This window comes from Chrysochloris asiatica, unplaced genomic scaffold (genome assembly GCF_000296735.1).
Source record: "Chrysochloris asiatica unplaced genomic scaffold, ChrAsi1.0 scaffold00047, whole genome shotgun sequence".
NCBI classification, from domain to species: Eukaryota; Metazoa; Chordata; class Mammalia; order Afrosoricida; family Chrysochloridae; genus Chrysochloris; species Chrysochloris asiatica.
Window position 1 is genome coordinate 822,301 of NW_006408565.1, and position 16,143 is coordinate 838,443.

Genomic DNA, 16,143 nt, shown 5'->3' on the forward strand with positions numbered 1-16,143 from the left:
CTCCCCCTTATTGTATATTGTCTTTCCCTTCACCCAAGCTAATATGTGTCTACCTGGCACTGTAGGATAAGCACTGGGCTGGTAACTGCAAGGTTGGGAGTTCAGACCCACCAGTCATTTTTGGAAACCCTATACAGGGTTGCTATGAGTTGGAACTGACTCAGCGGTACATAACACCACCACCCTGTAGCTGGTGATATCCTTCTTTTCTCCTCCTACCTGTACTAACTATCAATAAATATTTCTTTTCGTGTAAAATCCTTTTCTTGACTCTTTACAATAGTGGTCCCAAACAATGTTTATCCTTTTGTGATTGATTAATTTCACTCGACATAATGGCCTCTAGGTTCTTATGACGTGTTTCATCATTATAACATTGTGTAGTATTCTACTGTATGTATGTATCGTAGTTTGTTTATCCATTCTTCTATTGGTGGACATTTAGGTGGTCTCCATCTTTTTGCTGTTGTGAATAGTGCTACAATGAACATGGGTATGCACATATCTATTCATGCCACAGCTCTTACTTCTTTAGGATATATACAAAGTGGAGGGATTGCTGGGTCATATGGTACTTCGATTTCCAGCATTTTAAGGAAGCACTCCAGGGTTGTCCCATCTTACAGTACCACCAGCTGTGGATGAGGGTTCCAATCTCTCCACATTCTTGCCGGCATTTGTTCTTTTCTGATCTTTTGAACTTTGCTATTAATGCTTGGTTAAGATGATATCTTATTGTTGTTTTCATTTACATCTCTCTAACATTCTGGTGTGGCATTATTGGATAAGCTCTGGACTGCAGGGTCAGTTTGAACTACAAGATCGGTGGTTCAAACTCACCAGCTGCTCCTCGGAAACCCTATACAGGGTCACTATGAGTTGAAAATGACTTGACAGCGCTTAACAACAACAGCAGTATCTAATGAAGTCATGGTGTGGCACTGTATGAAAGCACTAGATTACTAATTGCAACGTTTGCAGTTCAAACCCACCATCCACTCCTCCGAAACCCTATGCAGGGTCACGCTGAGTCAGAACCAACGTGACAGACCTTAACGACAACAATATACTGGCTAATGGTCCCTAGTGACACTGTGCACTAAACATTGGACTGCTAACTGCAAGGTCAGTGGTTCAAAATCACCAGCTGCTCCATGGGAGAAAGATGAAGCTATCTGCTCCAATAAAAATGTGCAGTCTTAGAAACCCTAAGGGGCATTTCTACTCTGTCCTATTTAGGGTTGCACTGAGTCCAAATTGACTCAATGGCCTTGGGGTTTTGTTTTGTTTTGTTTTGTTTTAATAGCTAATGATTTTGAACATTAAGGAGAAGAAGAGGGTGTGAGTTCATTTCCTGTTGAATGAAACAAGATTGTAATACCTCTATGGTAAAACTTTCTCCTAATCCTGGGTAGAAGAGGAGATAGGAATGGTTATTCTTCCCTTTCAAGCTGGAGGCCCAGGTTAGATTCCCCATAGATGTTGCCATGATGCTTCCAGACTAAGACAGACTAGGAAGACAACCCTGGAGATATACTTCTGAAAAGCCACCAATGAAAACTCTATGGACCATAATATCTGACCCCACTGTGCCTGGGGTCATTATGAGTCAAGGGCCAACTCCCTGGCAGCTCAAAAAAAACAATGGGGGCCCTAATTCAGGGACCACAGTTTGAGATCTCAGCCCCATCTTTTTCATGAATTCAGAGTCTTGTTCTAAATTGCTAAGCTCCATGTTCTTTATTCTTAAAACAAGCTGATAGTTATGCCTAGTTTATGGGGCTGGTTATTGTGACAAGTAACTGAAGTGATCCTTATGTTTTGTATATAAGGGCTCAGGCGATGCCAGTGATTATGATTTGCTATTGTCCCCCATTTCGTTTCTGTCTTCTGATACTGAAGAGACTTCATCTCTCCTCACTCGACTGCCCCCTCCTGCTCTCATATTCTCCTCAGGCGTGTTGGTTGCTATGATACAGTATGAACAGGTGTGGGAAATGGCTGCTTTTACTGTGAGAGTAAAGGGGGCTTGGTTGGACCGTTCCTGTTTCTGCAGAAGAGAGACAGACAGACAGAGGAAGACAAATAAGAAGCTAGGCAGAAACAGGTGGGCAGGGGTGGTTGTTGTTGTTGTTGTTGTTTTAAAGTGCTAGGTAGACAAATCGGCAGGTAAACACATTTGACAGGGAGACAGGCAAACAAGTTTCTGTCTTTGTACAGCTCTTCAGAGCTGTGAGTTCTGCTTCTCGCGTGCCGTGGATGGTGGTTAATCTGTGATTATTGTGATTCTCTTTCCAGCTGAGTGTGGGAATTCAGTCACCGGCACTCAGGGAACTTTGCTGTCTCCCAACTTTCCTGTGAACTACAATAACAACCATGAATGCATCTACTACATCCAGACCCAGCCAGGGAAGGGGATTCAGCTTAAAGCCAAAGCATTTGAACTCTCCGAAGGAGATATTCTCAAGGTAACGTCGATAGATCTCACAGAACACATCAGTTACAATGTACAAATGTATGGTCAGCCCTCACCTGTTAACTCTGTGTGCTTCTCAAGGAACTGTCTCCTTTGTTCCTGAGCCCCAGGGTATTATCCTCACTAGTTTGGGAGAAAGAGAATGATCTGTGAGTGTCTAAAAATGTGGCTTTATGTTTTCTTAAGGAACAACTGACTGCACTGACCTGCATGTGTCATTGAGTGTGTGAACCACATGATAAGAAATAATACTACATTCAGCTGCAGTGGCCAGAGGATCCAGTTTTCCATTGTAAACCCTGATCATCATCAAAATGGAAAATGAGCTAATGGAATGTGTGTGTGTGTGTGTGTGTGTGCACATTTATGTAGACATGTATTTATGGATGTAGATAGTTTTCTCTGTGTGTTCCCACATGTGCTAGAATCTGTGTATGTATATTTATTTGGGTTTGGGGATCTGTGTCTTACCACTTCCTTGTTTCAGTGTGTTTGTCTGCATGCACTTGTGCATGGTTTCAGCATGCTTCCATTGAGCTGGAGGCTATTGAGTAGCCCAGTGTGCAATGGTGATGGCCTATTTTTGGTAGTGGGGTTAAAGAAATGGATTCAAGATATACACCAAAGAGAAAGAAGTACTAGGATTTAGAATTGAGGTTGACACTGAAGAAGTTGTCACAACACTGAGTATATAGTGTTTTACATTTATTTGTGTCGGTGTGATTCAATGGGTTTCTCCAATAAAGCTCAAAGAGTTGACTTTGGACACTTCATTGAAAAGCTGTCTTATTAAAATGGAGTATCAGGGTCATCTCATATACAGTATGACGATTTCCAGCCTAGACCAAGAAACTTCTTTAGCTTATCTTAAATATAATTTTATTCCTTGTAGACACATTCTGACACATTTGTCCTAATGACAAAACTTGTGTAAGTAAGTACTACTCATTCTGTAGTGGTGCAGATGGAAGGGATAGGAGCCAGAAAATATAAAGGACTTCTAGGATGAAGGCTGTGGTTAGCCCTGCAGAAGCAAAGGCTTTTCTGCTGCATGCTATAATTTTCAGGTTTTGACGGGAGTATGAGCAACCATCCTATGCATGTGGCTGATAGGACCAGATTTTGCTGAAGGTCACATGGATTATGGTTAGTGCTCCAGCATCCACACTAGGATGTTCTAGACTCAGGGTAGCATCTAAGACATGAACAACAGGTGTGCATGTCTAACTGCATTGTCAGGTATTGGCCTCAGGGTCAGGTGAGAAGATTAATAGACAGATAGAAGAAAGACTTTCCAAGGCAATATAAGAAGGGAGAAGGGTCACAGAGCACAAAACCCAAGTCAAAGATCAGGGAGTGTTCAAGCAGGATGCAGAACTCCAGGTAAGACTGTGTGGTTGGAGTCTGAATTCCTGTATTTCTTAGGAAGACTTCAAACTTCCTCTCTGCAGTCATGCCACCCAGCAGGTAAAGGGCTCTCGTTTTCTAATATTGGGCTCAGTCTTCTAGGCCAAGAGTATCCTCCTCCTGTGTCTAATCTTCTTTAGTACACCCCTCAGAAAGTTAGGCTGTAGCTCCTGAAAGGCCATTCAAGGAACTCTTGTGTAGAGCTGTCTCCTAAGGAAGGGGGAGGCAGGTCCATGGGGAGATCAGGCTGGTATCATGTATCATGTATCCTCGTCCTTTTCCAAGCTCTTCTCCTCAGGACTCCTTGCTCTAGGGCACAAACAGGTACCAGGCCTGTTCCAGAACTGAAGGTAACCCACAGCTATCATTTCCCAAATGGGACTCAAGGCTGCTCACATCACAGTCAGATGCAGTGACACCACTGTTGGAATCAGACATCCTTGTCTACATTGACAGGAATATGTCCAAAAGGAGCCTAGGACATCAAAGTAACCCCAAAATCCACCTTGCCTGGCCCTAGTGTAATGGATCCATCTGCCAGAATACTGGTATGTCCCTAATCCGTTGGCTTTCGTTGGCTAGCCAAGTAAAGCAGGCCACTGCCATGGCGCATGCCTAACAAAAATAGTCATCGGAGATGTTGCACACACACACACACACACACACACACTATTTAGCATCAATGAGATGCTCGCCTGCCATAGCTGCTTCTGCCTTTGCTCTTCTACTCCCCTGACAGACTCGAGCATTTCATTCCCCCACTGGAATGGTGTGCCAAGAAGAGAAGTAACGAATATGTGAAAACATTGAGCAGATCAGAAGAAGGGGGTCTGTCGGAGGAATCAGAGCTAATTATCCTCCTGTAAGCAACAAAGAAAAATAATTTTTTAAAAGCTCCTAATTTGTATTCTTAACAGGATTTGTGAGAATCTTGTATTTATGACACAAAAATAGGCAGTAATGAAAACAGAGCAATCTAAGATGAAGAGAGATTGAATAGAGATGAAAAACATGATCACCCAATTAAAAACTGGAATGGAGGCAATGAAGGGAAGATGGTAAACCACAGGAAAAATGAAATCAGTTTATTATAAGATAAATTGGAGACTCTCTCCTACATAAGGAAAGGAAAAAGATGATTCTTTTATGTTAATAAAATGTGGAATCAATCCACAGCAAAACTTTACATGCTAAGTAACACATAGCATGAATAAATTAAATAAAAGCTGCTAGAAAATGTTTTTTAATTTAATAAAGTTACAGTCATCATAGAAGATTTTAATATGCCTCTGTGAGTCTCTGGCAAATCACCTAGGTTAAAAATAAATAAGGAATAATACAGCAGAGTAGAATCAAAGTAAGTAAAAGAAAGATATTTTTAAAGATAAAAGCAGGAATAAGGAATAAGGAGGAATTACTGCTTATGGGCCACTGAGCTTCTGTTAAGGGTGATGGAAAAATTTGGAAATGGAAAGTGGTGATGATTATATAACAAGATGAATATAATTAATGCTCATCTTGTTATAATTGTACATAACATTTGTTGAAACGGTGAATGTTTTGGCATTTTTCCCACGATTTTTTTAAAATGCAGAAAGACTGAAAAAAGTCAGAAAATCAAGACATAGTAGCAACTATCAACAAAACCAAAAGCTAGTTCTTTGAAAAATAACTAATAAAATGGACAAATCTATCAAGACTAGGATTTAGGAACAGTTGTAAGACAAGATCTGTGAAATCTTTGATAAAATGGAAATGCTTTTTTTAACTTTTTCTTATGATTTGGGTGGAAGCTTATGGAGAAAATGAATTTTCCTTTCAACAACTCATACACATTTTGATTTGTGACACTGATTACAAGCCCCACAACAGAACAGCACCGATCCCACTTCGTCCTTGTGTTTCCCATTTCTTTTCACCCTTCTTTCATGTACTTTTCTGCCTTCTGAGCTTTGTTTTGGGGCAAATGCTGCCATTTTGATCTTGTATAGTTGATCCAGAGATGTCAGCTTGAGGACTAGGGTGCGCCTGACCCAGGCCATTGTGTTTTCAATAGCCTCATATGGATGCGAAAGCTGGACAGTGAATAAAGAGGATCGTAGAAGAATTGATGCCTTTGAGTTGTGGTGTTGGAGGAGAATACTGAGGGTGCCATGGACTGCCAAAAGAACCAATAGATCTGTTTTGGAAGAAGTGCAGCCAGAGTGCTCCTTGGAGGCCAGGATGGCTAAGCTTCGTCTCTCCTACTTTGGACATGTAGTCCGGAGGAAACAATCGTTGGAGAAGGATGTCATGCTGGGTAGGGTGGAGGGTCAGAGAAAAAGAGGAAGACCTCCAACGAGATGGATCGGCCAGGTGACATCATTGATGGACTCGGGGGTGGCAGCGGTGGTGAGGTTGGCCCAGGATCGAACATTGTTTCGTTCTGCTGTGCATGGAGTCGCTATGAGTCGGTTCCGACTCGATGGCACCTGACAACAACAACAACAACAATAGTTGATCCAAGAGTGTTTGTGTTCACTGAGTACTGTTGTGGTGCTGTGGGATAAAGCTTGGTTTGAACTACAAGGTCAGTGGTTCAAATTCACCAGCTGTTCCTTGAATATCCTATACAGGATCCTTATGAGTGTCAAAGGCACTTAACAACAACAGCATAGGCCTGTCTATTGTTTGACTGGAAAGGTGATCCCTGAGGGTGGGTTCATTTCCAGGTTTGAAAGGTGTCTAAGAGGGTTCCACCAGTTTCTCTCAGACCAGTAAGTCTGGTCTTTTTATGATTTTGAATTTTGTTGTACATTTTCTTCCATTTTATCCAGGACCTTCTGTGGTCCAGATCTGAGAGGTAGGTAATGGTAACCAGGCATGATTTAATTATTCTGTTTTCAAGGTTGTGGAGGCTGGAGTTCACATAGCTCATTAGTCCTTTGAACTAATTGTTTGAAATGGAAATTCTTATAGAAAAATGTATTAAAATTGGGAAAAACTTGTTGTTATTGTTAGGTACCGTCAAGTCAGTACTTGCCCATAGCAACTTAATGCACAATAGAATGAAACACTGTCCAATACTGCACCAACCACACAATCATTACTACGCTTGAGACATTGCTGCTGCCATGGTGCCAATCCATCTCATTGGAGGTCTTCCTCATTTTTGCTGACCCTTCACTTTGCCAAGCATGATTTCCTTCTCCAGTGACTGGCCCCTCCTGATGTTATATCCTGGATTCCAAGGAGCATGCTGGCTGTACTTCTTCCAACACAGATTGGTTTGTTCTTTTGGTGGTCCATGGTTCTTTTAATATTTTCTTCCAACACCATAACTCAAATGTATCAGTTCTTCTACGGTCTTCTTTATTCACTGTCTAAGTTTCACGTGCATATGAAGGTATTGAAAGTACCATGCCTTGGGTCAGGCACACTTAGTCTTCAAACTGAAATCTTTGCTGTTTAACACTTTAAATAGGTCTTGTGGAGCAGATTTGTCTAATGTAATATATCATGTGATTTCATGACCGGCTGCTTCTATGAGTATTGATGGTTGATCTGAGCAAAATGAAGTATCTGGCAACTTCGATCTTTTTCCATTTATATGGATGTTGTTTATTGGTCCAGTGGTGAGGACTTTTGTTTTCTTTACATGGAGGTACAACCCATACTGAAGGATGTGGTCTTTAATCTTCATCAGTAAGAATCTTAAGTCTTCTTTGCTTTCAATAAGCAAGCTTGTATTGCCTGCATACTGCAAGTTGCTAATGAGTCTTCCTCCAACCTTGGTGTCACATATTCCCTAATATAATCCAGTTTCTTGAATTATTTATACAGTGTACAGATTGAAGAAGTTTGATGAAAGAGCACAACTTTGGTGTACACCTTTCCTGATTGTAAGCCATTCAGTGTTCCCTTGTTTTGTTCCAACAACTGCCACTTGGTCTGTGTACAGGTTCCTTATGAGCACAATTAAGTGTTCTGGAATACTCATTCTCCGCAATGTTGTCCATAGCTTGTCATGATCCACATAATCAAAAGTCTTTGTGTAGCCAATAAAGCACAGGTAAACATCTTTCTGGTATTCTCTGCTTTCAGCCAATATCCATCTAACACCAACAATTATATCCCTCATTTCATATCTTTGTCTGAATTGGCTTGAACCTCTGGCAGTTCCCTGTCAATGTACTGTTGAAGCTGTTTTTTTTAAATTCTATTGAGCAAAATTTTACTTGGATGCAATATTAATGATACTGTCTGATGATTTCTACATTCTGTTGAGTCACTTCTATTTGGAATGGGCACAAATATGATTGGAAGATCAGTTGGCCAGGTAGCTCTCTTCCAAATTTCTTGATGTAGATGAGTATGTGCCTTCAATGCCCTATCAGTTTGTTGAAATAATTCAATTTGGATTCTATCAATTCCTGGAGCCTTGTTTTGTCCAATACCTTCAGTGCACCTTGGACTTCTTTGTTTAGTATCACTGACTCTTGATCAAATGCTACATCTTGAAATGGCTGAACATCAGCCACTTCTTTTTGGTGCAGTGGCTTTGTGCATTCCTTCCATCGTATTTTGATGCTTTCGGCATCATTCAGTGTTTTGTCCATTGAAAAACTAGAAAATCTGAATAGACCATTTCCATTAAAAAATTGGAATCCCAAAGGTCCCAAGCCCAGACTATTTTGCAGGTAAATTTTTGCAAGACTTCAAGAAACTATTGATCTATGCAATAGTCAAACCTTCTCAGAAAAGGTAAATGTTAATTGGGTTGTAGATCCTTATTTTTTTCTAAATGGGATAAGTAGAGAGACTGATATCAAACTAAGTAGGAACAGTGTAAGAACAGCAGCTCTCTGTCAGTGTCACTTAACTTCATTGATCTCCAATTCCTAAATACAATATAAGGTTGATTTCAGCTGTGTATTAAAGCAAAAACAAAGACCATTGGGATTTGCTCCAGGAATGTGTTAGAAAAGCTCTTAATGTTATTAGGTAAAACATCAAATGTCATTTTTGTAGGCCAAACTGATTGAATATAACCAATGTCATGCGGTTCGATCTAAAATCCTGTTAATAGATTAGAAAAGCACATGATATTTTCAACACAAACTACAGCATCATTGATGAAACTCAGTACCCATTCATGATTTTTAAGGAATATCTGACATAACTATGAATAAAAAGTAACTGTCTTAATCTGACTAAAGATTTTTAATCAGTCACCTACATCAAACATTATACTTGCTGGGAACACTTTACTGGATTCCCAATAAAGTCAGGAATGAGACCAGCATGTCTTTCTGTTGCCAATATTGTTGTTGTTAAGTGCCACCAAAATGATTAAGACTCATTGCAACTCTGTACAGGGTTTCCAAGGAACAACTGGTGGGTTTGAACTGCCAACCTTGTGGTGTTCAGTCTAATACTGATCCTACAGTGCCACACCAGGGGTTAACATTGCACCGAAGATCCAAGTCATCACAACTACATCAAAAAAGAGGGAAAATAAAGTGTAAAGACTGAGAAAAAATCTAGAAAACCATCTCTAAATAAAATAACATACTTTTATTTTAAAAATACATTAAAGTGAACTGGTAAATTATTAGAACTAATAAGTTCAATAAGCAAGGCTACTGGTGTTTCTATAATCAGTTAAAACATGTATCTGGGGGAAAAAAATCTCTTCATAATAAAAATAAAAACTATGAGACATCTAGGGCAAAATCTAACAAAAAAGTACATGACCACTAAGAAAAATTTTTAAATTTATTTTAAAGGATAGGAAACGAAAATAAATATATTCAGCGCTCTGAATCCATGAGTTCTACAGCCAAGGATCCAACCAACCGCAGATAGAAAATAGTCATTAGAGAAGCAACTAAGTGGTGAAAGGACAATCCCGCTGCTCTGAAGTGGTGCTGACCCTCTAGGACTCAGCTGAACTGCTCCATAGGGTTTCTGAGACTGTAAATCTTCACCGGAGAATGAACAGCTGGTGGGTTTGAAATGCCAACTTTGGTTAGCTTCCCAATGTTTAACCCATTGTGCCACCAGGTCTCATTTCCAAGGGAAAGAGGAAATATAAAATGCTATTTGCATAGAATTTGCATTAAAGTGGGTATTATAATTACTCTAGAGATGATTTAAAATATAAGAGAGGATGTTCATATGTTATTTACCAATACACCATTTTATATAAGGATCTTGAACATGCCCAGATTTTGGTATTTAGGGAGTCCTGGAACCAATCCCCAGGGATGACAACTATACTGAGATTTCAAGTCCATGGACAAACAAAGAACATGAACATCAGTTCACAGAAAAGGAAAGCAGAATCGTTGATAAACATACAGAAGGATGCTCAACCGAAGTGTTAATCAAGAGAATATAAATCAAAACAAAATATCAAGTTGTGGTTGTTGGTAAGTGCTGTAGAGTTGGTTCTGACTCATAGTGACCCTGCATAAAGTTTTTGAGGAACAGCTGGTAGGTTTGAACTTCCAACCTTGTGATTTGCAGCCTAGTGCTGATCCTACAGTGCCACACCAGGAGTCCAAATCCATGAAGTTGAGGGAAAATATTATACCTGGCAATACCAAGTGTTGGTGAGGATATAAAACAATGACACTCTTCATCCATTGCTGTTGTTGTTATTGGGTACTGTCAGCTCATTCCCACTCACAGGAACCCCATATGACAGTGTTGAATAACCCATATGATTCTCTTGGCTGTTAGCTTCATGGAAATAGATTGCTAGGTCTTTTTCCTGCAGCGCCTCTGGGTGGATTTGAACCACCAACCTTTGAGTTACCAACCAAGAACTTCACAGCTGGAACTCCTTCATACCTTTTCTGGTAAGAGAGTAAAGAGAACAATCTGGAAATATCTAACAAAGATGAAGAGGGACCTTCACTGCAACCAGCATATCTGCCCTAGGTGAATGCTGCCCCTAAAGGAACTCTCCAATGTTCTGGCATACCTGTAGAAATGTTTATAGTACATTGTTTGTATTGTGGGTTGTTGTTAAGTGCCATTGAGTCGGTTCTAACCCATAGCAACCCTGTGTAGGGTTTCCAAGGAGCAGCTGATGAGCTTGAACTGCCGACCTTGCAGTTCTAACGGCATTGCAGTCTGGTGCATTAACCCACAGCACCACACCCAGGACTCCATATTGTGAGTGAAAGTATCCATTTAATATATTCGTTTCAAAACCATCAACCTTGCTTTTTAGATATAGTGGATGTGCATAGATTCTCTTGGATTTATCAAGAATACATTCCCATCCTCTGTGTATAATGATGGAAGTATCTGGGTGGTCTAAAGGATTAAGACATTAAACTACCAGCCAAAAGTTTGGGAGTTAAGTCCACCCAACGGTTCCTCACAATAAAAGAGCTGACAGTCTATTTCCCAAAAAATCAGCCATTGTTTCCTGATGAATTCTACCAAACATTCAGAGAAGAGTTGGCAATTCTACTATTCAAGAACATAGAAAAGGATGGAAAACTCCCAAATTCACTTTATGAACAAACATAACCCTAACACCCAAACCAGGCAAATGTATCACTAAAAAAGAAAACTATAGACCAGTACCCCCTCATCAACAGAGATGCAAGAATTCTCAACAAAATCCTAGCAAATAGAATTCAACAACGTATCAAATAGAACATCATGACCAAGTGGGATTCATACCAGATACTCAGGGATGGTTCATTATTGGAAAAGCAATCAACGTAATCCAACACATGAAAAAAACAAGAAAATAACCACATGATCATGTTGATTGATGCTGAAAAGGCATTTGACAAAGTCCAAAACCCATTCCTGATAAAAACACTCAAAAATAGGAATAGAAGGGAAATTTCTCAATATAAATAAGGGTATATATGGAATCCTTATATGCATGGTTGACTGTTCAAGCTCACGAGCCGCTCCTCAGAAACCCTACACAGTGTTGCTATGGGTCAGAACCAACTCAATGGCACTTAACAACAACAACAACAACAATGGAATCCTGATGTGGTGCTGTAAAATAAGCACCACAAGGTCGGTGGTTCAGATCTGCCAGTTCCTTGGAAACTCTATACAGGGTGTCTATGAGTCAGAACTGAATCAATGGTACTAACAAAACAACTGACATTACTGTCAATGAAAAGAAACTGAAAGCATTTCCCTTGTAAATGGGGACTTGACAAAGGTGCCTTTATCACCACTCCTATTCAGTATTATGTTGGAAGTCTTAGCCAGTGCTATAAGACAAGAAAGGGAAATGAAAGACATGCAAATTGGCAGAGAAGAAGTAAAACTCTTTATATTTTCAGATAACATGATCTGAATAAATTTATTTTCTGTATGTAGAAAATCCCATAGACTCAGCGAGAAAATTACTCAAACTCATTTAAAGTTTCCACAAAGTGGCAAGGTGCAAAAATCAGAGTCCCTTTATGATAATAAAGAGAGCTCTGAAGAGGAAATTAGGAAAACAATACCATTTATAATAGCCACCCAAAATATGAAATACTTAGGAATAAATCTAACCAAATTATCTAACCAGAGAAACAAGAGATCTATATAACGAAAACTGCAAAACACTACTGCTAGAAACCAAAAGAGACCTACCTAAATGGAAGAATATATACGTACATGGATAGAAAGACTTAACATTGTGAAAATGTCTATACTACCCAAAGCAGTCTAAAGATATAATGTAATCTCATTCTAGATTCCAGCATCATTCTTTAAAGAGATGGAAAAATTAATCACCAGCTTTATATGGAAAGGAGAGAAACCCCAGATAAGCAAAGCTTTATTAGAGAAGTAGAAAGCCTCTCACTTCCCATTCTCTGAATCTTCTACACAGCCAGAGTATCCAAAACAGCCTGATAATAGTACAACAAAAGATCAGTGGCACAGAATTGAGAACCCAGTAGTAAATCCACCCACCTATGGTCAGCTGATCTTTGACAAAGGGCCCAAACACATTAAATAGGAAAAGGGTAGTCTTTTAAACAAATGGTGCTTATAAAAGTGGATATCCATTTACAAAAGAATGATATTTCACATGATGTACGACAACAAACTCAAGATGGATCAAAAACCAGATCAATACAAAATAGGGACAAACTTAGGGACTCTGATACATGGCATAAATACACTATCAAGAATGAATGAAAGCCCACTGACAGCAGAAGATAAAATCAATAGACCTCCTAAAAATGATACACTGAAGTGCATCAAAAGAGTTCACACACACACAAAAAAAATACGAAGACTGGGAAAAAACTTTTGAGAATGACCTATCAAACAAGGGACTAATCTCTAAAATGTATAGAAAATTTCAACAACAGGCAACATAAAATAAGAGACAGGCTAGCGGAATAGGGAAGATATTGCGAGGAGTACAAGAGTTAAAGGGGACAGAGGTAAATACTGTTATATACACAATTCTGTAATAGGAGTGATCTATGAGTAGATATATGAATACATGCACAGGCTGGATTGTATTGTACATTGGTATTTACCTTTGTTGCTATTGCAAACATTCATGAATGTGGAACAAGCAGGGGACAAACTTAGAAAACTTCTGAGACATCACCAAACATCTTGAGGGAATGAGTTGCTGGGCCTGAGTCCTCAGGTCCATAGTCTCAGGAAACACCACGGTCAATTGACATAACATAATCCAAAAAGACAACGTTCTCCATCCTACTGTGCTGAGTAGCAGCTGGGATCTTAAAATCTTATGAGTGGCCAGCCATCTAAAAATGCTACTATTGGTCTCTCTCAATCCAGAGCAAAGAAATTGAAGGCATTTGGAAACAATTAGTCCAGTGGTCTAATGGACCATGTGAACATCAGTCTGTATGACCCTGATAACAGGAAGAACTAGATGGTGCCCTGGTACCACCACCTTCTCTGAAAGGGATCACATTAGAAGTTCCGGGATAGAGTCAGAGAAAAATGTGGACCAAAACTCAAAATAAAAAAAAAGACCAGGTTTACTGATCAGATAAAGGACTGGTGGAACTCCGCGACTATGACATTTAGTCAACCTTCAGGTCTGGAACTGAACTCATTCCCATGCTCAGTTTTCAGCCAAGCAATAGATAGTTATGTAGGGAGGACAACACTAGTGAGGTATGCACACCTTCGAATGTCAGCCATTCGAGATTAAAGGCGTAGCAGTTACCTCAAGACATTTCATTCAGAAGGGTTGGGAAAGGACAAATGAAAGCAGAAACTCAAGAGAAAGTCAGAGAAATGATGTTACATTGAGGAGATTGAAAGCATTGAGATCAAAATGAAGCATATGATGTGTTCAGTATCAAACTGATGATGTGCTCTGTAAACTTTCACTCAATTCACAATAAAAAGTCTCCTTTAAACCAGTCATTGAAAACCCCATTGTCCACAATTCTATTCTGATACACATGGGTCACTGTGAATTGAGACCAATTCAATGGTAGGTGATTTTAACTTATTTTAACTTCTGCCCCAAGCCATGGTATTTTCAATTGCCTCATATTCATGTAAAAGTTGGGCAATGAATAAGGAAGACTGCAGAAGATGTATTGATGTATTTGAATTATGATGTTGGAGAAGAATATTGAAAGTACCATGGACTGTCAGAAGAATGAACAAATCTGTTGGAAGATGTACAGCCAGAATGCTCCTTAGAAGCGAAGGAGGTGAGACTTCATCTTGCTTACTTTGGACACGTTATCAGGAGGGACCCATCCCTGGAAAAGGACATCATGTTTAGTAAAGCAGAGGAACAGCAAAAACGTGGATCACCCTCAGCTACACAGATTGGCAGAGTGGCTACAACAATGGGCTCAAATATATACCCACTATTGTGAGGGGCACAGGACTGGGCAACATTTCAATCCATTATACATGAGTCACTATGAGTCAGAACTGATTCAAGGATACCTAACTACAACAATGTATGTTAAAGGGAGGCTGAAAATGTATAGCAGAATATTCAACCAGGGAGAAATAGGAAGATTCTTAACTTATGTTGTTGATAAGTAGTTGTTACCAAAATTAATTCCAGGTAGACACAAGAGTAAAATACTAGAAGGAAACATTCATTCATTTATTTAGTATATATTTATTGAATGTCTACTGAGTGCCAGGCACTAATTTGGACACTGATTATTGTTGTTAAGTGTCATTGAGTTGGTTCTGACTCATAGTGACTCTCTATAGGGTTTACAAGGATTAGCTGGTGGGTTTGAGCTGATCGTATAGTTAGCAGTTCATTGCTTTCCTTGAAACACCACACCAGGACTGAATCATTATATTGTAGATTGTGTTAATTTCATGTTGGAAATCCCTGCAGCTATGTATATGGTATTATGGAAGAATATATGCATATTGTATTTTCTTGAAATATGCATGAAAGAGGAGGTTGTCATATAATGTCTATTGTTGTTGTTGTTAAGTGCTGTTGAGTCAACTCTGACCCATAGCAACCCTGTATAGGGTTTCTGAGGAGCAGATGTTGAGCTTGAACCACTGGCCTTTCAGTTCAAATGATATTACATACACTCTGGCACATTAACCCACAGCACCACACCAGGACTCCATAATGTCTTATATCTATGTATGTCTTTATGTTTTTAAAAATGAAAATAATATAAAACTATAATGTCTATAGTTTGTTTCTCTGTTCGTTTTTAAAGACATACATAGGTATAGGAAAATGTAGACATAGAACAAAGCCTGGGGAGGTAGTCAGAAAAATGTTATTAGTGCTCTAAATTGTTGTAGTTTCTTTGTATTTCTCTGTATTTTATAAGCTTTCTACAATATTTTATTGCAATGGGACAATTTTTTTCTTAGTGAATCAAAGTGAATTATGCTCTGAAATTAAGGGAAAATCCTGTTCCCATTAAACTTTTTGTTAATTAACAATAATTTTTTTTTTTTAATTTAAGGTTTTTATTGTGGATTGAGTGAAAGTTTACAGGGCACGTCATCAGTTTCACATTCAACAATTCATACAACTTGTTTCGTTACATTGATTATAATCCCCCCCACATACCACCAGTTAAAAGTATTTCTCTCTATCCACTTGAGCTTTTTAACAAACACACAAACAAAAAACCAGCTCAGGCATATATAATAATTTACATCTCCAAAGGGCACATTCTGCAAGTCTGCTCCTGGCCACCAGTTCTTAGTCCTTCTCTTCTTAGCTGATGAATCTAGAGTCCTCAGCCACTCCCCCTCTCCATGCCCCCATCTCTGCCTCCATCTCTGGC

General features: G+C 39.3%; 1 protein-coding gene across 1 annotated transcript in view; it reads left to right on the forward strand.

The window, feature by feature from the left end:
- Positions 1–16,143, forward strand: part of CSMD2 (CUB and Sushi multiple domains 2) — a 933,956-nt gene that overhangs the window by 673,573 nt on the left and 244,240 nt on the right. Inside the window, 1 exon segment of the mRNA XM_006862126.1 lies at positions 2,299–2,468. Within this exon segment, the coding sequence (XP_006862188.1) occupies positions 2,299–2,468 (170 nt within the window).